The sequence below is a fragment of the Pezoporus wallicus genome, unplaced genomic scaffold, assembly GCF_028554395.1.
Source record: "Pezoporus wallicus isolate ANWC-B61680 ecotype Strahan unplaced genomic scaffold, APGP_CSIRO_Pwel_v1 contig_3488, whole genome shotgun sequence".
Taxonomy (NCBI): domain Eukaryota; kingdom Metazoa; phylum Chordata; class Aves; order Psittaciformes; family Psittacidae; genus Pezoporus; species Pezoporus wallicus.
Window position 1 is genome coordinate 1160740 of NW_026635397.1, and position 21071 is coordinate 1181810.

General features: G+C 43.8%; 1 protein-coding gene across 8 annotated transcripts in view; it reads left to right on the plus strand.

The window, feature by feature from the left end:
* The window catches only part of AGAP1 (ArfGAP with GTPase domain, ankyrin repeat and PH domain 1), a 320437-nt gene that overhangs the window by 273671 nt on the left and 25695 nt on the right, over nucleotides 1–21071 (plus strand). For all 8 annotated transcript variants that reach the window (XM_057422254.1, XM_057422264.1, XM_057422272.1 and 5 more), the window contains 3 exons: nucleotides 3195–3349; nucleotides 5217–5307; nucleotides 11691–11913. In XM_057422254.1, coding sequence (XP_057278237.1) covers nucleotides 3195–3349; nucleotides 5217–5307; nucleotides 11691–11913 — 469 coding nt within the window. The remainder of the gene's footprint in view (nucleotides 1–3194; nucleotides 3350–5216; nucleotides 5308–11690; nucleotides 11914–21071) is intronic.

Sequence of the window (21071 nt, forward strand, 5' to 3'; positions counted from 1 at the left end):
AGTGGACCTTTCTGTGAATAACTGTTAAACATGGAAAACTGTTTAATAAAATTTTGTGATTGGGCCCACAGGGATTTAAATAGCACAACCTATAATTTGACTGAAGAGGAAAATTCCATCCTCCTGCCTGGATTTTCCTGTCGGTGTATGTGGTGGTTGAGGACAGCCGCATTTGCTACTCGCCTCTTGTAGGCATTGCCCTGTGGGTGATGTGCAGCAGGCACCACTGCTGCTTTGTTTCCCAGTTGGGCCTACAAAATGTGGTGTATATGAACAGAGAATGTATTACTGAACACATCTTCAACTGGCACGGTTGCTTTTCAGCTGAGCTCCTTAAGGAGTATACCTGAAACACAGTAGATATCAGAGAGTAAAAACTTACATGTTCTTAATGTATCATCTGCGATGACCAAGATTTCTTAGTGATGTACTGAAAACATCCTTCCAGCCCAGCCTTAAAACGTGCTGCAGCCCTCTTAACCCATGGTGGGGCCATACTGGGACAGACTCACCAGTGTCCTGTGTGGACTTTGCAATCCACAGCCACAAAGGCTGTGTAAGATCTTGGCAGCTTTTGTCACAGTGTAAGCTGGTCACAGCAGAAAGGTCAGGAGATAAAACAAGGGAGCCTCTCCTTTGGGAAAAGGAGACAGCATATAAAAGAGTGACCACGGGGAACGGCTGGAGGTGTTTCCTGAATTCCATTCCACTTGCCTGAATAGCCAGGATTGTGTCCTCTGCCATAGGTCTCCTGTAAGCAGGGGAATAACCTTGTGTAACATTTCTGAGAAACAAAGCTTGCAGAGGTGCTGCTGCAGGGACGGGATTTCAGCCTCACTTTGCAATGGGACACTGGCTGAATTGCAGCGTTTATTTCTGTGGGGCGTTTGCTTCATGTGTGTGATAAGCTTCATGTATGTGATAGGGATTATTGGCAGAGAGAAGATAAGAGGCTTCAGTGATGCAGCAGCTTGATTGTATATACTTCTTTTGAGGTCTGGAATTGTGGTGCTGGAAAGCCATGGTAGAGGAGTAGTATAGTGTGGCTCTGTAAAGATATACCATATATACTTGTTGAGTATTAGTTATATACTGTATATTCTTCATAGAGTCATAGATGGTTTGGGTTGGAAGGGAGTCATCCAGTTCTAACCCCTGCCATGGGCAGGGACACCTTCCACTAGAGCAGATTGCTCCAAGCCCCTGTGTCCAACCTGGCCTTGAACACTGCCAGGGATGGGGCAGCCACAGCTTCTCTGGGCACCCTGTGCCAGTGCCTCAGCACCCTCACAGGGAAGAGCTTCTGCCTAAGAGCTCATCTCAGTCTCCCCTCTGACATGTTGAAGCCATTTTCCTCGTCCTGTCTCTACAGGCCCTTGTCCAAAGCCCCTCCTCTCAACTTCTTGTTGAGTTGCTATGTATTGAGAAGTCATCCCTGTCAGTGTGCTGCAGAAGTCTCCTCTCTCATTGTCCCCTTCTGTGTCTTTGTGTCCCTACTCCTCCCTGCCCAAAAAGGAGGTGTGAGGAAATCCTCCTTTAGTAAGATTTCAGGAATACGCTTTATCACTGAAAAGCCACTGAAAGGCCTAAAAATGATGAATTTCCTAAATGGATCTCTGCAGGGGGCTGCTGCAGGTGGAATTCAGCTTTTCATGTTCTCTTCTTTCATCATCATTCTTTGTTTTCATCAACAGATGCAGAACTTCAGTATGTCTGTACCTCCCTCCACTGACATACCCATCTGCATAAGTAGATGATCATAACTGTGTCACCCTACAGCAGACAGGACTCAACATTAATTCATTTACTGTAGTTTCCTCTTGCTGCTTTTTCATAAACTCTGTAAATACGGCTTTTGTCATGAGTTATTCATAACATTTTGGATAATGATTCTACTTGTTTGTCTCTAACGATGTTGCTAATCTGGCTGTAGCTATCAGGTTGCATCATTTCTCTTCTCTTTCTTTTCCTGGTTATCCCAGTAAAATAACATAGCCTATGCCCTCATGCACCTGGAAATAACCTTCACCTCTGTGTTTATTCTCACCTCAAGATGCATTCTCACCTTCTGCTGCTTTCTTGAGGCATCATTAAAGCAGTAGGCACTGGCCTTGCTAACATGGAGTTTATCAAAGAAAACCAGTTGTGCCACAGCTTGAGAAAATGACTGCCAGTGAGCAACAGTGCTGTCTTTAAAGCTAGTGCCAGATTTGTCACTTATCTTTGCACGCTTGTGGATGACAAGGTGATGCAGGAGTTTCATGGCTCTGAATATATAATAAGTCATTAGCACACAAGTGAATGTAAATGCTCACTCTAATGCCCGTTATGGCTGATGTTCACCAGAACTTTGTGCTCTATTATTCTTTGCCTTTTCATGCTTCATGCCTGCCCTTCCTAATTCCACTTGCTCTGTTTCAGTTTCCTTGATTTCTTTTTTCATTTGACTTTGGTGTCCCATGTGTGGTTGGAGTGTGTGTCCATTTATTTCACTTCTACTGGTAGATTCATAGGCTGCCATCCCCTGGCCTGAATACTTGTCCTTGTACTCTAGTAGCCCTAAGGATATTTCACTGACCCTTTCTGCGAGTTTCTCAGATCATTTTCTCATCTCCCATGTCGAACATGAGTGCTGAATAGGTTGAACTGATTTTAATCCTCTATTATAACCCAGTGTATTTATGCTGCAGACAGGAAAATGTACACATCCACTTTTAATATAATCTGTGCATGTAAGAAACTGCTTGAAGGAAGAGGGGAAATCATGAAATTTTCTGTATTGTCAGCCTTTAACAGTCCATTCATCTTTTAAGTTATTTTATGGCATGCTTTGATTTTTACATTATGTAGCTCTTAGCACCTCAGGTTTAAATCTAAATAATGCTTGTTATCCACTTTGTGTTCCAGAAGGGTATAGCCTTGATACCACCCTCACATACACACAGAGGAACTGAATATGTACCCATGACAGTACTTTATCTGTATAACATTTGGAGAATAAACGCAGTGGATCTGCAAGCTGTTTTCTGATGTGCAACTGCAAGGGAATTGGCTGTATCTAGCCTCAAACCTCAACAATCCAGACCTGCTTTCGCTTGTTGTATTGAAGAAATGCTCATCAACAAAGATAGTTTAGGCCTAGTTGTCAGTATCCTTAAACTTAACCTTCTCTTCGTATTGCATGTCTTTTTCAGAGCAAGAAGAAAACTTCGAGTTTATCATTGTCTCTCTCACCGGCCAGACTTGGCACTTTGAAGCTACCACATATGAAGAAAGAGATGCGTGGGTACAAGCCATAGAGAGTCAGATCTTGGCCAGTTTACAGTCATGTGAGAGCAGCAAGAACAAGGTAAGGTGCACAGAGGAATACTGAAAATAAAGAAGTTGTGTGGTGTAGTCAGTGATGCAGATTCAGCTTTGTGTCAGGTTAGAGATCTGCAGAAGGCGCTTGAGGAAAAGCCTGTTGCAGAGGAGAGCAGAGGCAGACCCCAAAACCAATGTATTTACAAGTCAAATCTCAAGTTAAATCTGCTAAGCTGCTGCATGGCAGAATTTAACTCAGCATTCTGGCTGACCTAACCATAAATGTGCAATAATGTTCAGCCATAGGATTCTGCCCTGATGGAATAATGCAAATCACAGAAACTAAAGCGTAGATGCAATTTATCTTTTCTTTAATTTCACTGAAATAAATTGTTACGGGTTTTTGTCTTAAAACAAAGCAAATCCAGAAACAGTTCATCAAAGCATTTTGGAGAAAGAAGAACATGACCTAAGAGGACCGGGCCTTCCACCTTGCAATGCTTTCATATGATGACAGAAGCAATTTGTTCTCCTTTCCTCTCAGAATCGATGTTTAAAATCTGAGACTTCTTCATACATCCCTTATCTTTAGAGGGGCCAGAGAGCTCCTGCTTCTTGAGTCTCTGTGTCTGCTCACTCTTCACAGCTAGAGGGCAAGGTGTTGAGTGGTAGTCAAGGAAGAGAACTGTGCAATAACTGTTCAGACCTCTAGATCCTTTAGCATCATCCGCCTAAGTGTTGTCTTTAATGACTTTATATTGCAAGGAGACTGATATGGTAGAATGAATGCCTGCTTTCATTACCCTGAGCTGCCAGAGTAGATCAGACACCAGTGATTATCATCAACATAATTTACTTCCCATTCTATTAAAAGTGAAAAGAATTTGTTTCCAATATGTATTTCTGAGATAGTGAAAAATCACTGCTTACATATTTTCTTGCCTTTCTTGGGTTTACACATTCTAATATGTACGTTAAGGGAACACAAAGGAGGAAATGTGTACACTCACACCTATATAAAAAAAACCAAAAGAGGATAAAGAGTGCCTGGTAAGTGGCTCCAGGAGGTTTCTTTCCTGTAAAGTATTACTGAGCTATCAAAACATGTCAGAAGAACTAGTTGGAATAGCAAAGTGCACTTAGTTGAACAGGTTTAGTAGGCGTCCCATTGGTAGGTCAGGAGGACACATCCCCACATTGCCATACTTAAGACCTGGTCCTCATGCTGTTTAAATCAGTTCATTGCAAAGAGTCCATCACTTGCTATAACTAACAGTTTACTTCTCTGAGAGCTCACAAGACAGTTGAGTTGAACTGTTGTACCTTGTGACAGTGTCTCCAGGTCCAAGTAGAGGTCATTGGCAGGTCATCATGGAGTGCCATCTGATTAAATCTGACCTTTGGATGATAAAAAGGTTTCAGCTGCTTTTGCAAACCATCCCTTAGTCTTCATTAACAAAAGCACACACATCAATAAAAGACATTGATTTTATACGATAATATTCTTATCTAATTTATCTCAAAAAGCAAACCTAACCTGTGACTCCTGTTCTTATGAATAGCAGGCTTCATTTCCAGACTCAGTTTTCCTCAGTGCACTCTCCCCCCTTCTTAGAATAGACCCCAGAGCACTGGGAGCTCTTGCACAGGGTAGAGATCCCTGGGAGGAATATGATGCTGTCAAGAAACATGGGAGGGAAGAGGAGTCCCTGCTTGGCAGGTTTGGACTTGCAGTACTTGGAAATGCCAAAGGATCACTGTTGAGAGGCAAACCAAGACTTGAGGTTCCTTGACCATGTTCATTCAACCTTGGTCTAAGCTTTGAGTTGTGCCATTCATTGACGTGACAGTTGTGTCATCCGATGTTACTGGGTCCTTATGTGTTGTTTCTACATTTCTTTCCATCTATTCAGTCCCGCCTGACAAGTCAGAATGAGGCCATGGCCCTTCAGTCCATAAGGAACATCAGAGGCAATTCCCACTGTGTGGACTGTGAAGCACAGAGTAAGTATGGTCACATCACTTCAGAAAATAGACCTCTTCTTGGCCAGCACTTCTCCTTGGCCAAGACTTGAGTGAACACCCACCACGGGCTTTGTCTGTTTTGGCATTATATTTGGTATTATATTCTATATGCTTCATTACGGAGTTTGCTTTATCAGCTTTATTTTATGTTCATTTGTGCTCAATATATGTTGCATCAGTGCATCCTCATTTTTCCCCTTTCACATCCCACTTCTAAATGTCATCATTTCTTTACTTTCTGTCAAAGAAAAAGAAGTTGTAACTTCTGTTTTCCTCCTGTTTTGCATGGAGAGGGCAGATGTGCCATGGTGCTGTTTTCAAAGAGCTTGATTGGTATTCTTTCGGTTTGTTTTTTTTTAGGGTTCCTTGTCAAAAGAAACCAAAGTCATTGCTCATTATATCTGGATACTTGAAAACTTGATTTGGGATCTTTCTTTTTTCCTCCCCTTTGTGTTTCTTTCCCTTTCTTTATTTTTTAAAACACATACGTAGTGCTCAGAAAGTATTCTCAAGAATACTTTGAGCTGTGGTTCACCTCACTAACCCTGTCTGAGGTCATTATTCTGGTGCTCTTCAGTTCCAGGGGCTTGCAACAAAGCCACAAAAAGGAAGTACTCTTGCTGTAAAGCAATTAATTGTAGAAGCAGAAGGATTGAGCACTTGCGCATTTGTATTTCTTTGATACTTGAAAGTCAGAACTTTTCTGGTGTTTTTTACAAGTGCTTCACATGGAAAAACGTCCTTGTTTTTTCCTTTTGGTACAGTTCTTTTTTGATTTTAAGACTTGTTGTTTAGGATTGTGACTACTAGTCCAAGGCATCCCAGCATCCCAGTTCACTCTAAAATGAACAGTCATACTGACATGCTAATGCTTGTGCACAATTAATTTGCTATCTGCTGATTTAACTCATTCAGTCATCCACCAGAAATCCCTGTTATCCCCTGCCTCATGCTTAGAAGGCTTGAAGGGAAGGTGGTTAGCACGTTAACAGCTTCACATCCAGACTGGTTTTAGTTGGACACTGTCAGATACCCATGTGCTGTCCATAGGAGATGGATCAAGAAGAAAGGCAGCTGTCCCCGGTGGTTCAGCACACAGGGATGTGAGGCCTGCCTGGACCAGGCCTTGAGCACCAGAACTGGGATGCTGGAGGAACAGCTTGTTGAGCAGAAATTTCACAGACTGAAAGAAATAATAGCAATGTTGGTAAATTAAGGTCTTTACATTCCAGTGGCTAGTAATCCAGCATGCAATAAACAAATGAAAATGTTGGTTTGACTGGTATATACATATATTGACATATACAGCCCAACACTCATTAAAGTTCTTTCATATTGACCTGGTAGTCATTCAGATTTACACCAAAGCTTTGATGCAGTTCAAGTCAAAGGTATGTAAGATGCTGCACTGTATATAAGAAGGACAGGGTCTTCAGGTGACCTAGATGAATATTTAGCTCATTTGAAGTACTCGCTGCTGTCTGTGAGCAGACCACAATGGGACCGTTACTGATTTCTATTCAGTCTGTCTGTAGAGCTGTGGGTGGCATTTTCTAGACCCTGCTAACTGGTCACCCAGGTGGAGGGGGAATGTGTGTCCCAGGCGACTTCCCCCCCTCATGCACATCCTTATGATACATCCGTGATCCAGTTCATAGAATCCCAGACTGGATTGGATTGGAAGGGACCTTAAAGCTCATCCAGTTTCAACCCCCTGCCATGGGGAGGGACACCTTTCACTAGAGCAGCTTGCTCCAAGCCCCATCCAGGCTAACCCCAGAGATACGTGTTTCTCTCCAGTCGTGCATGTATTTATGCAACCAGGCTCAATGTTTAATCAGGAAAATGATTGTGCATGGAGAAGGCAGCACTCTTGTTTTCTTTTTCCTTTGTTTTTTTTTATTCCCATTTCAGCCAGGCTGCTTTTCCTCCAGATTGTTTCATGGGTCAAGTTGGCCACAGGTACATGGTGCCAGCAGGAGGGATGTGCCAAGAACATGTTGCTGGGAGGGGGCAGGCTTGGACTGCCCTTTTTGGCAACACTCAATGCTCTGTTTTGTAGTGTAGAGGGGAGGGAGAGAGGGGAATTTGGAACCTCTTGATTGTTTGTATTCTTGGGGATGATTTATACCCTCTGGGACTCTTCTTGCTGTTTGGCCTTCCTGATTTTAAGGCTACCATAGTTCTTTAGAAGAAGTTTGAGACATTTCCAAAGCAGTTTATCTTAAAATGTGAACACGAGCATGAGGTGAATCTCAGCCTGCCAGTTTTTTGCCAGGGTTTGCTTTATTTCCTTCTCTCCTTTCTGCCTTGCTTGTGCAAGTCTTTACCCCCCAGAGCGTTTAGCATCACAAACACCAGCTCTCCTGTGGAAAGTTCACATAGTTTGCATCTTCACAAAGCCAGATGTTTGGGAGCAAAGGAATATGAGATGTTGCTGTCCCTCAGCTCTATTGAAGAGCCATCAATCTTCCACTTCAGAAGTCTCATTCTTTCTCTTTCTTGAGCTCTTTGCCTTTTTAGCACTTCATGGCAGCACTTTGTTTCACCAGGGAATTTCTGCCTTGTTGGATGTTAATCAGCAGCAGTAGCACTAGCAGCATCCATGTGCCTTTGGCAGTCTCAGAGTAAACTTTTTCCAAATCCTTTTTTAACATTCACATCCCGGAGCAAGAGGTAAGGTAAAATGCTCCTTAGTGCTGGCGGTTTTTCCCAAGAAGATCTCATTTCATGTTTCAGAAGGAAAGTGATGTTGCCTTTTCCCAGAGTGTTGAAGTCCCAGTGCTGGCTCCTGTCTGGAGAAGGCACTGAAGATGATCAGATTGCTTAGGTAAACCCAGCTAAATTTCTGCCCCAAAAAGGTTTTAGTTCTTCTTGTCTTAAAGAGCAGAGCAGAGGATAAATATGAGTCACTTCCAAGATAATCTGGAGAGCGTGGAATATCAGGTCTTTTCTGTTGCAGAAGAAAACAGGGAGGGCTTAAAGATGCAGAGTCTCATCATGAGTTTTCCAGTCCAATAGTCTAATAATTTGCTATGGTACATTTTGTATCTGAGAGCCAAACACTGAAGTTATCATTTGGGTGGCCCTGCAGGTCTACTGTGCCAATCACAAGATTCAACTTTATATGCAGAATAGGAAAAAACCTCTCAAAGCATAGGAGTGATGCAAACTCTTCTCTCTCTTCTGCTGTGACTCTGCAAGATGCCTTCACCCCTGCTTCTTCTTTCCCTGGCCTTTCTCCTCCTCCCTTTAAAGATTCCCTCTGCTCAGCCCAGAGCTATCTAACACATGCTGAACTCATGAGGATTTAGCATGGCAAAGCCTTTCATCAGCCACCACAGGTCCAAAAGGATGAAGGAGATGGTGGGGAGGGGTTATTCTCCTAAAAGAGCTGCTCCAGGAGATTTCACCTTCAAATGATCAATCAGCTTGAGGTGCAAGTCAAAGTGGGGAGGAGGTTTTTAGAGAAGGAGGGAGCTAAACATCTTTTAAGAATATGGACAGCTGAAAATTGTCATCTGGATGTATTCAGCCATGTTAAAAAGAGCTCATATTCTGTTCGACAAATTGTAAGTAAAGCAAAGAGGGGAATCTACCTTCCTAACACCCCCACCTGCATTGAACGGGCTTTTTCCTCTCTTTTACCATCAAATCTGGATATGTGCGCACTGGAGAAAGGCCTACCACCTGCTTACAAGTATTCTGAGCATCCTCCAATTCCGAATTACTCTTAGCATCAGCAGGTAAAGGGAGCTGATTTTTTTAATCACCTTCTTGAAAAGGCACCCAGAAACCCCAGTGTGAATAGTTATGGCTTGTAACCACTTGTGCTTCTTTCCAGTCTGAATTGGTGCTAACAGTTTTCAAGCATGAGATTTTACAAGTGCTCTACTACATATGGCAAGAAGGAGATGCCTTAACAGGAGTCACTACCCACCAATAATTATCTAGCACACATCCTTTGGAGAACAGGTTTTCATGTGCATGCACTGGAGTTAATGTCATAAGTAGCACCGTGTCAGTTTTTCCCAGAGTCCATTGAACAATGTCACTTGTCCAAGCTCCTCATTAGAGCCTCTGCATTAGCCAGCTGTAACCAAGACCAGCAAGTCTGGTTTCTCACTGGGTGTCTGTAATGAGTTCACTATTTGCCTTTCCTAGTTTGCCACCTTCCAACTCAGCTGTGAGGTGGCAGACTGTTGACATTTAAAATGCTTTCTTAACAAACTTCCATGTAACTTCTTGGTGCTTTGCTTTGGTGTCATTGCTTCAATTGCACCAGCACCTCCCATTGGAAGTAGGTGAATATTTAACAAATGTATTTAGTAGAAGATGCATTAGATGTGCTTCAAGAGCACAGAGGGATTTGGGAGGGAGGTCGGGTCCTTAACATCAGCTAGAATAACTGGAAAACTAAATCGGTGTTCTTTTCTCTTGCTTCATTCTGAGTTTGTGCCTCTTTGAGCTTGTGGCTTTTTATTATAGTGAAGATCAGCATGGCCTTTGCAGGGCAGGGGCAGAGATTTCATTCCCAGTCACAGTTGGCAAATTTCCAAAGAGTATCTGCTCTGTTACTTAAGCTTTTCTCAACAAATCAGTGTTTCAGGGTTTTTAGTGTGTTTCAAATGTACTCTTAGTTCCCCCACTGCCAAGACACCAAAACTGGTAGAGGTGACCTGATGAAGTAGGCAGGAAAGCAGATTGTCATGGTTGTCTTAGCAAGGGCTTGGAAAGCATGGCTGGAGCTTTGGCTCATCTTGGTTTTTTTAAGTCTGAAATACTGTGTATTCCTAGGTAAGACCTGGTATGGACAGGAACTTCTTAAACACTTTCTGCTCAAGTGAAATGAGGTGGAGGATTCTTCTTATTTAGATTTGGATAGAAATTGTCTACCCTCTCAATTAATACCCTGCTTGGCATTTGTGATAGGCTAAGACAGTTCTTTGAGAGGCCCAGGGTAAGGTGAGAAGAAGAGATGTGACAGCAGGGGGGGGGAGAAAACAAGCCACCAAAAATTCCTCCCTTGTGCCTTTCATTGCACTTGTTATAATGCCCGTTTGTTGGGGAGAGGGAGATTCATACCAAGTTACATTTAAATAACACAGGACAATGACAAGAAAGTGAGCCATCTTGGGAAATGACTTGGAATTTCCCAAATTTGTCCCAGTTTTCTCATTTGTGGGGTTATTTTGTATGTGTGCGTCGGTGCAATCCTGGCTCATACACTACGACTGGTACTGTTCAGAGTATCGCATTTTCATCTTAGTACTGATCTCCCTGATCTTGGAGATGAAAACATACCCATGGTGTGTTAGATGTAAAAACCATGTGTGGAGTCTATATATAAGGGAGTTGATACAGTCAGCAACAGAGACATCCTATCTAGTCACTCTGGGATTTTTCCTCCTTTTTCCCTTGTAACTGGTTATGGGTGGCTCTAGATTCCCAAGGAGGGGTTTTCTCCACTACTTCATCATCAGCTACCTGCCACTACGTTGGTGTTTTCTTCTTTTCTAAGTCATATTTTTCTTTCAACTGAAGGTGCAATGAGGCATCTTTTGAGGATAGCACTCCATCCCACCCCCAGTGATTTTCTTATTCCTTGAGGGTTTTCTCAGAAGGGTTGGTATCTCCATGGGGCAAAGTTGACCAGATTGAAGACCTCCCAGCTCTGCTTTTGGACAGGACACATGCATTCTTCATTATTTTTCATAGAATCATAGAGGTTAGAGTAAATCATAGAAGGGTTTGGGTTGGAAGGGACTTAAAAAGGTCATCTAGTTCCAACCCCATCCAACCTGGCCTGGAACACTGCCAGGGATGGGGCAGCCACAGCTTCTCTGGGCACCCTGTGCCAGTGCCTCAGCACCCTCACAGGGAAGAGCTTCTGCCTTATCTCCAACCTGAACTTCCCCTGTTTCAGTTTGAACCCATCACCCCTTGTCCTATCACTACAGTCCCTAATGAAGAGTCCCTCCCCAGCATCCTTGTAGCCCCCTTCAGACACTGGAAGCTGCTCTGAGGTCTCCACACAGCTTCTCCAGGCTGAACAGCCCCAATGTTCTCAGCCTGTCTTCATACAGAAGCTATGTATCTCCTGCTCATCCTCATGGCCCTCTTCTGGACTTGCTCCAACAGCTCCATGTCCTTGTATGCTGAGGACACCAGAACTGCACACAGTGCTGCAAGTGGGGCCTCACCAGAGCAGAGCAGAGGGGCAGGATCACCTCCCTCAACCTGCTGGTCACGCTTCTTTTGATGCAGCCCAGTGTACACCCAGAGCTAAAACCCTTAACCATAAACATTAAGCTTTGTTAGGTGTTTTGTTGTCTAATTGCTTGTGTTTCTTCTTCCCCTAGACCCTGACTGGGCCAGCCTGAATCTGGGGGCACTTATATGTATCGAATGCTCAGGTATACACCGAAACCTTGGCACACACCTCTCACGGGTCCGCTCTCTTGACCTGGATGACTGGCCTATAGAGCTCATTAAGGTGATGTCTTCTATCGGGAACGAGCTGGCAAACAGCGTTTGGGAGGAGAGCAGCCAGGGCCACATGAAACCTTCTCCAGACTCCACAAGGTAAGCTTGCTTCCTCCATCTCACTGTGGCACACAGCGGGCGGGTAGGATGTGATCCTCCACATACTGCAAGCTGTGAGCACATAAATCCTCCTTCACGATTCTCAGTCAGAGGTGGTAGGGCGTTGCAATGTTTTACAGTATGGCCTTTGCAAATTCTCCCTTGGAGTATGCCTTGTAAAAGTCATGATGTGTGTGTGTATATATATATATCTATCTATCTATATATCTTCAGTGCATGCCGAGGAGGAACGTGTGTCAAAGATGTCAAAAGATGAGTGACCCCATTACTTTTGCACTCTTGTGAAGGTTTCCTCAGCAGCCCTACAGTGTTTTTGCTAGTTGACTGACCGACATCACAGTGGGAGACTGGAACCCCCTGCCTGGCTGTTCCTCAGTCTGACTGATCCCATAATGCATCCCTTTGTTTCGGTCAGCCACAAAGTTCCCTACTCTTGGCCTCTCAGTTTGTCATTAGTTATTATGCCTTAAGTAGTTCATGCTCACCCAGGAATTTGTACCTGCCATCAGGTTGTCAGCACAGATGGTGCAAGTTCTGCTCACTGTGGTCTTGCTTACTTCTGTTATAATATATGTGAGAATATATGTTGGGGGGGTGGTGTTTCCAATGGGAACAGTGTTTTACCTACCACTCATAGCTCAGCGCAGTGAAAATCTAGCTGCAGTACGTTGTCATACCAAAAACTTTAATTTATCTAATCGGTGTCAAAGAAAGGTGTTTTGAAAGTACTTTCCTGATGTGAGTAGGTTTGAGATGTAAGTGCTGCTAGTTAGAACTAACATATTGGCTTGGGGGGGAAGCAGAATGACCTCTGACAGACTGCATTTCGGCAGGGGTTTGGGGAGGAGAAGGACCTCCTTGCAGGGCTGGGCCAGCCTCTGAAGTTGTCTTCAGAAGTGCACTGTTATTGTCTTAGGGGCAGCTCCAGTGGGATACCCAACATCTGAGCACTGGTAGGTCCCCAGGTGGCAAACGGTGTGATTGAGGTTTAGCTCTATGTTTGCTTCCTGCATATGAGAGAAATCAGAGGGAATTATGTTGGGGTTTTGTTGGTGTATATCTCTGGATCCTGCTTTTTCGAGTACCAGATCAAGTGAAATTATAACCTGGGAGCATATACCTGGGCCACTTCCTGTGGTGTAGGAGTAGGTTTGTGCTGTTGTCTGTAATAAAGTGTTTCTTATTGCATTATTTCGTTAGCACTGAAAAATGAATTTTTGGTGCCACCTTTGGTTCATCTTCGAGAATGAAGCCAGTACATTAATCAGGCTACTTAGATGAATGACGACGTGTGAGAATGCTCAGGGGGACCTCCACAGAGGTTTTGTTCATACGTAACCTGTATGTCTGCTGTATAAGTGTATATTATTAGTGAATATAATTATTTCATCAGGTAGATTGAAATCAATGCTGCCTTTCAGTCATCAGTATCCCTTTAATCGAAAGACCTTATATTGTTGTGCCTAACAAATACATGTTGCTCCTTACTACTGAGGTGAGCTGGAGAGATACCACAGTTATAAATACTTAAAAGGAAAAAAGACTTACTCTTAATTGGATTTTGATGTTTTTAAAGAACAACATCATTTTAGTACTCATATAGTAATGATATTATAATGAGAAATCTGAAATACATGTGACTGAAAAGAAAACCATCCATTTGAATTCAGTAATCCAGAGGTTTGTGTTTGGAATTGGATACTTAAAGAAAATCAACTTTGTTCTCTTTGTATTTCATGCTCAGGGCTTATTTTAATTCTTCATTGTTTCTGTTCATCTTCATGTTTCTATTCAGCTGCTTATGTTTCAGTGACAGAATCACATTTTCCTTCCTGCACTATAACATTTTTGGACAGAAGGATGCATTTTATAACTGTGTCTGTCCAGATCTGTTTCCAGGTGCACACTTACGTGATACAGGAGCTGCTAGAAGTAGAATTAGGGTTATGTGCAAGTTCTTCCACAAAGCAATTGGAATCTTGCTTTGCTGCTCCCATTGTTTTCTGCCCCTTGCAGCAGGGACTGAAGTGATCTTTTTCACATAAATACCTGAAAGCTTTTTCAGTCTGTGCCTCTGCTGTGGTCTCTACCAGCATCATGCTCCTCCTGCCCAAGATACCACAAGAGAGTAAGTTCAAGTTCTTTAGCTGTAAGTTGTGTATTCCATTTCTCACTACTGTTTGCAGTTTGGCTTGAGGAGGCCAATCAGAATCAGCTACAACGGACCTGATATAGGGTTAAACAAAACCCCCTTTTTCTGTTGATGAGGGACTGAAGGGGGAAGAGGCAACCAAAGTGGAGGGACTGGGGAAAAGCCAAGCAAGTAGAGTGGGGCTGCAGAAGGGAATGGGGTATGAACAAGTTCAGGAGGAACACATGGGAGTAATTCCCTCCCCTATCTGATGGGGGTCTGTAGAGCAGGAGCACATTGGGTGTGTTAGCCTCCTCACACAGTGACTTTTAGAGTCTGGCTGGTCCCAGAGCTCATCAGCATGGGCAGGAGCAGCTCCCCAGTACTAGCTCTCAGCTTTCTTCCCCTTCGGGAGTTTGGCTGAATGCCTGTTTCTTCTCTGATCTCCAAATATCCTTGGACTCCTTCCATCGCTCCTCCACCAGAACTCCAAATCTCAGCTCCCCAAGGATATTTGTTGGGGACCCTCTCTTAATACACACTTATAGAAGGGATACATGTATGTAGAGCATATACATGGGTTTCACGATTTCATGCTGCATCTTTCTATTGGAGATGAAGCCGTTGGTGGAAACCCACAGGCTTTTTAGGGGAAAATAAGAGAGTTACTGACTTTTCCACCCACACTGAATCTGTTGGGCTTGGAGGCTCAAGGAGCATTCACATTCTGGATTAAAAGGAGCCTGAAAGTCTTGACATGGCTTCAAAAGGAGCCCCTTCAGCTTGGGAGTAGTTGGCACTGATCACTGAGGCATTGCAGTGGCATCCCATGCATTCCTGTTGTAGAGGAAAGGGCGGAGAGCCCCAGGGAGATGATGTTTTGCAGGAGGGATTGACAGATGGCTACTCTAGGTCATGGCATAATTAAGGAGTCTTAATCAGGACCATGTCACTAATATTTCTACAAACAGAGCTGTGCCAGGCTGTGAGTACAACTTATGGCCCATCCCTCATCCATTCAAATTCATTTTAAACTCCTTTTCTGAGAAGGTCATGGGGAAGGATAAACCTGGAAACGTATTTAGATAACAAGGTCAGAAATTGGGATTGGAGGGTGTGAACTCAAAGCCTGGGAGTTTCATAGCAAAAAGCATTACTGCTGTTGCTTTCATCAAGGATATATTGCCCAGGTATGTCCTGTAACATGACCACAGTCCAAGTCTCATCAAGTCTGACAGGCAGCTTCTGAAACAAGCAGATCTCCAGGTTATTCCATGCCTCTGGACCGAAGGCAACACCTTGGATGGCCTCTAGCATCAAAGTGGGAAGCAGGACAGGTGCAATGGGTTCCCCATGGAAGCAGCATAGAGTAAACAGTAGCTTGAGGCAAAGTTCAGTCTGAGGGTGTTGGGTGTGAAGACGGGAAGAGGAATGAACACGAGCTCGCAACGACGAGGAGTTGATGAAGCAGCAGCAAACCCAAGCGCAGGCAAGTACATGGATGTGAGGGGGGGACCAGCTGGCCTCTGAGCAGTGGTGTCCATGGGTCCCTGATTAGGTCAGCTTTGGAAAGCTGGTAATTGGTTCCAGCAATTACCAACAGCCCTGAGAACCGCCGCTCAAACTTCAGGAGCCCTGTGACAAATTGAAGCTGACTGCTGGTGAAGGAATATCGACTTCCCATTCCTAAACAGGGGGATCATTAGTCAAGAAAAGCATCTTTTAATTACTCGCAGGAAGAAAAAAAAGAAGGGGGGGGGGGGGGGGGGAGGAAAAAGATCTTTCCGTATGGATCCTGCAACAACTGCTGGGTTTCTTCCAGAGGTATTCAATATGAAATTTATTGTCTTGGAGAGGAGGGGGGCATGGGCAGAGTTTGCCTGCGGTTCCTCCTTTGGTAATGCAGGTTTAATTTGGAGTGAGAAGTCAAATTAGAGTAAATCAATGTTGCGACAATTAACCGGGTCTGGGGATGAGATCAGGATTATCCCCTCTAATTGCTATTGATAGTATTTAAGCACACTCTTAAAACATTGATTTGGAGTGGTGTGACACAGGAGTAGCCCGGTGGGGCAGAACTGCTCCACGGAGGAATGTGGGAGTTGGGTTAAGTCAGCCTGCGGAATCTGCACTGTATTTTGCCTAGACCCTTTTGTATTGGAATGTAGCTCTCCCACTAGATCTTTAGCCTTTTTCTGGACACACCTCGCATGTTTTGCTTTCTCGATGTACGAATCTTGCCATGTGGCTTCTGGGTTGCAGCCTTGCTTTGCCACCATCAACTTCCTAAGATGCTGTTAGCATTTTCCTCTGGCCAAGAGGAGGGAGGGCAGTGTCATATCCAGGTACCATCTCAGCCATGCTTTTTATTGTCCTGCTCAAGTGATGCTGAATATTTGTATCAGCTACAGGCAAACCTTCAAGGCGAAGGAAGGGTTTCATCATTTTTGCATCTTTCTGAGAATACTCAAATAGCAAGAACTTCCAACTCCATTAAAAATTATTTTTAAGGGGAGGGATGAGTAGTAGAAGCTCAGGCAGCCCCAGGCAGCAACCCTTTAAATGGAGCTTAGAGCATGTGCAGCAGTTTTGCTGAGGTAGTCTGTCTGCACGGCAGTCACCCTGTTTATCCTGGTTACCAAAGGTGATGAGAAGGCCAGAGTTAGGAGCCGGCAGTGTTGGGAATTGATGTTCACCTTACAATGTAAGGTCCAGTTTGGTCCCTCGCTCACTAACAAACTGAATGTAATGGTGCCAGCTCGACTATATTTAGCAGACTCCTACAAGCCTAATCTGAAGCCTGGCTTGCTGTTTCAAGGCCAGTGTCAGCTATGCTGAGCATGCACTGGTTTCTGGGGGATAACTGGGAAGCAACTTGGAGGAAAACAGTTAAACTGTGTTTCCTTTATCGATGGAAATAACTATTCCTTCTTTACAAATAGCACAGATTAAGGGTAAACCCAGTGAAAGCAAGTAGTTAAGATCCCGGTATTGTATCCTGAATCTTGTGAGGATGCTCTGTTTCATTTCTCTCTCCTTTCTTGTTCCTTTTGGCCATCAGATTGCTGTTACAGTCCTGTTGGTCTGCGATTCCTGGCATAAGGCCGCAGCGTTACAAATGGGGCCTGGGGGAACATCAGTACCTCTCTATCCACAATTGTCAGGTCTGGTTTCTTAGCCGTTCTTGGCCTGATGAGGTCAGTGTTTTGTGCCTTTTGAATGCTCCTCCATGCCTGACACCTTTCCTATTGCGGGGCTGGGGGAAGGGTGTTTGGAAAAAGAAATTTTAAAAGGAAAAAAAAAAAAAAGAAAAAAAAAAGATTTTATTGTGAAGGGCTGACCAGAACCCATCTGCAGTTGGGTGGCATCTGCTCCCCACATGTCACTTCCCTCATTAACAAGCAATTGAATTAATTAAATGCTACTCAGAACACGCATAACAAGCTACCGGCAGTGTCCAAATTAGCACTGATAATCAAGGATGATTTCCTTTATTATCCTGCTAAGTGGTGTGCAGGCTCTGATCTCCCTGTCTGCCCTCATCTATTTACATACCCCCAGCTTCTGCCTTTAGAAGCTGAGGTTATCTTACCTAGTTAATTTGCCAAGATCACCAAGCATGGCGGATTGATATTCCTGCCTCTGCTGAAGCAGACCCCCTCCTTTCTCCCCCTTTCCTTCCTCCCCAAGCCTGGTCCTTTGTATCTCAAGCTCACTGATAAATTAAAAGCCACCCCTGTGGTCTCTCAAGTGAGTAATAGAGGCAGAAATTTCATTTTGCAACTGGCTGATTTAATGATCCAAAGGGTAATTAATGGCCTGATTATCTTAATGTTAAATATGTCCGGCAGCAATTACTGTGACCTCCCGCTTGTCAAGGTCCAGGCTATGCTCTTCTTTCAATTAAGTTCTCTGGGGCTTAATGGTATGAATAAACTCCTCTGATTCTATCATTCCGGACTCTGAGATTTAAGCGAGCTAGGGGCTCCTTTGGAGTTTTAATCAGCCCGTCTTCTACTTGAGCGATCAGAGTTAACAATTATAACAAGGACAGTTTAACTTTCTTTCTCTCTCTCCCCCCCCCTTTATATTCTTATTTTATTTTCCTTTTAAGTGCTCGGAGGGCATTTTGTTGGCTGCAGCAGCAGCTTTGCTCGGCCAGTCTCTCCCTATATAAATTATCATGTGAATGCCGCTGCTTTTCCATTTGACAGGCTTAATTAATTGGCAGGAGCGGCCGAAAATGACAGTGCTACTAATTGCAACTCCAAGTCCATTTCTGTCACTGCGGCACGCTTGTCAGCGGGCATGCCCCGCTCCTCACCGCGGCCGGACTTTGTTGACGTTTTCCATTTCAGTTTTCACATCTCGTCGGGGAGCGTGATGGGATGTGATAGCCCAAGATGTGCCTTTGGGTTTTCCAGGCGTGCGGTTTGTGTGCGAGAATGACATTTACTGCCAATAAAGTTTAGACAGCTGGGCTTCTGCTGACCCTGCAGCTGCTGGGGGACCTCAGGTTTGACTTCAGATATTTCAGTGAAGCCTAAAAATGGGGGAGAATTGGGGAAGGAGGTGATAAAAAGGGAGAAAAAGAAGAAAAACACAAACACTGCAAGTCGTAACTCACTCCTGGTCTTTCTGGTTGCTGAACTACCCTGAGCAGCACATCTCCCGGTCTCTGTTAGCTCTGATTTGGACAGCAGATATTTCATAAAGATAATGAAGAGAATGTATAATAAATTATTAGGTACAACAGTATTGCATTTTCCAATGCACACATAAAGAAAGAGACTGATTCATCGCTGCCAGGAAACTTAGAAGCTTTCCCCGTACGGCTGTGGGACTGAGCTGGTTCGTTCTGACATGGTAGATTGCATCCTTTCAGATTAGAGTAATTGTGATTGGTTTTAAATGAAATTAAACAAAAAGAAAGAAAACAAAGAAATAAATTGTCACTTACCAGTAGCTTCCAGGAAATGCATCTAATAAGAATAACTTAGTGAGGCAAATGAAATGTCAGCTTGGGTGGTGGCTGGTCTGATTTCACCATTTTGAGGCCTCAGCAGCTCAAATGCAGTACTCCAAAGATGAAGGTTAGGAGTAGTACAGCGTGTTTTATTGTCCTTGTAGCTGCTTGGCAGCTCTTGTCATCTAGGACCCGATCCAGGAAAACCCTGGTGCCTGTGTGGTGGCTGGGAGATGCCTGGATGCCTAAAAGTCAAACCAGAACAGCAACAGAACCATCAGCCTTCGTTATCCAAAGGAATGAGCGCTATAGTTGAAATGCTCCCTGGTTTGATTGCATTTTTCTTATGTGCAAATGAGCCTTTGATAAAAACTCAACCCTTTGTAAACAAAGAAACCCAGTTTGCCATTATGAGTATAATCATTATTCTCCTTACTGCCTGTGAAAGAGAAACATGCAAGGGAAGTATTTTTGTCCCCTTCTGAAATGCATTAGTTAAAAAGCAGAGGTGTAAAAGCCATGATACTGTTCTCTTCTTTTTAATCTAAATAGTGTAAGTACCGCTTGAATAAGTTCTCTGACTGTTTAGAGTTACATGTATATGGAGGTGGGACACTGCTCTGTGCGTTCATACCTCACGTGTAACAGATGCACGCTCTGTAGGTGCTGTGACGTAGTTTGTTATAGAATTGTAGAATGGTTTGGGTTGGAAGGGCCCTTAAAGCTCATCCAGTTCCAACCCCCTGCCATGAGCAGGGACACCTTCCACTAGAGCAGGTAAGGACCCACACGACCTGTGGTCAGCTGAGATTTCCCATTATCCTGTGTTTATAATACATCCTCCTCATCTTCCTTACCAACTTCTGCAACCTTCTGCACAGTTTGACCAAACATCGCTGGTGTAGCCTAGGAATTTTGGAGAGAAGAGCCAAAGAAGTCCTCACTGCTTTTGTCTCCTTCTCATTTCCTCTGATGTTTGTCATGCGTTGGACTATCCATACATCCATTTGTTGTTCATCCCTTTGAAGAGGACAGAGGAGACCAGTGTGTTGTGGCCTTGTTTTGATAACCTGCTCGCTAAGATACCTCCTAGATAAGAGACCAGGATCCTTCCTCAAACTCAGATGAAGATCGGAGTTGTGAGCCAGAGGCAATGGTCAAGCTTTGGATACTGAACTAAAGATTAAAAGAAGGGAAGAGCCTTCAAGGGACCTTGAAAGAGGAGGCAGATAGCTTTGTTTTCAACAACAGAGGGAAGAGGCAGTCAGCAGCCGCTCTATGCCATTTTCTTACAGTTCCAGTGACATTTGGTCATCTTATAAGTCAGAGTTGTTTGTGGTCACTCTGCCTCTTGAGGTTTCTCAGTAAGACAGGTGATAGAGACTAAAATGTTTATCTTGGAGGTACAGTCACCTCAAGATGCCTTGATTCTGCTGAGATGCTCAACAAGTTTTGGTTCTGCTTTTGTGTGCATTTGGCTGTCACACACTGAAAAGCACAAGAGTTAAGCTGAAATTCCCTAAAAAGAAGCTGATGGGCTGTTACACTTCAGGAAATGTAGGATTGGAGTTCAGGACCCAAGCAAGGGGTTTTATGGTGCTTATTTTGGTGAAATACCTGAATTAGCAGTACAGTGCAGTGCAGCTTTACAGAGTCAGAACTCTGAGATGGGCAAGCACAACACAGATGAGTATTTAAACCTAAAAAACCCCACACCAGCACTAGAAATTTGACAAAGCTCATGTGCTCCTTATTTTCAGGCCTTAGCATCTATCAGATCAGTTGGATTTTTTACTGGGAGGACAACAGATACTTCTGTGACTCCAGGAGCAACTCCTGGTTCAGAAACACAGAAATGATTAAGCCTCTGGAGGGGACTACAGTGACATTAGCTGGGCTTACTTGAACCCATTTTCATATTTACACTAATACTAAGTTCCTTGCCACCGCTCAGTGTGTTTGTGCATGCACATATCTGCTCCTCCACAGCACCTGAGGAATAAATATGGAGAGTTTCATGTTAAATATGTCAAGCTAAGA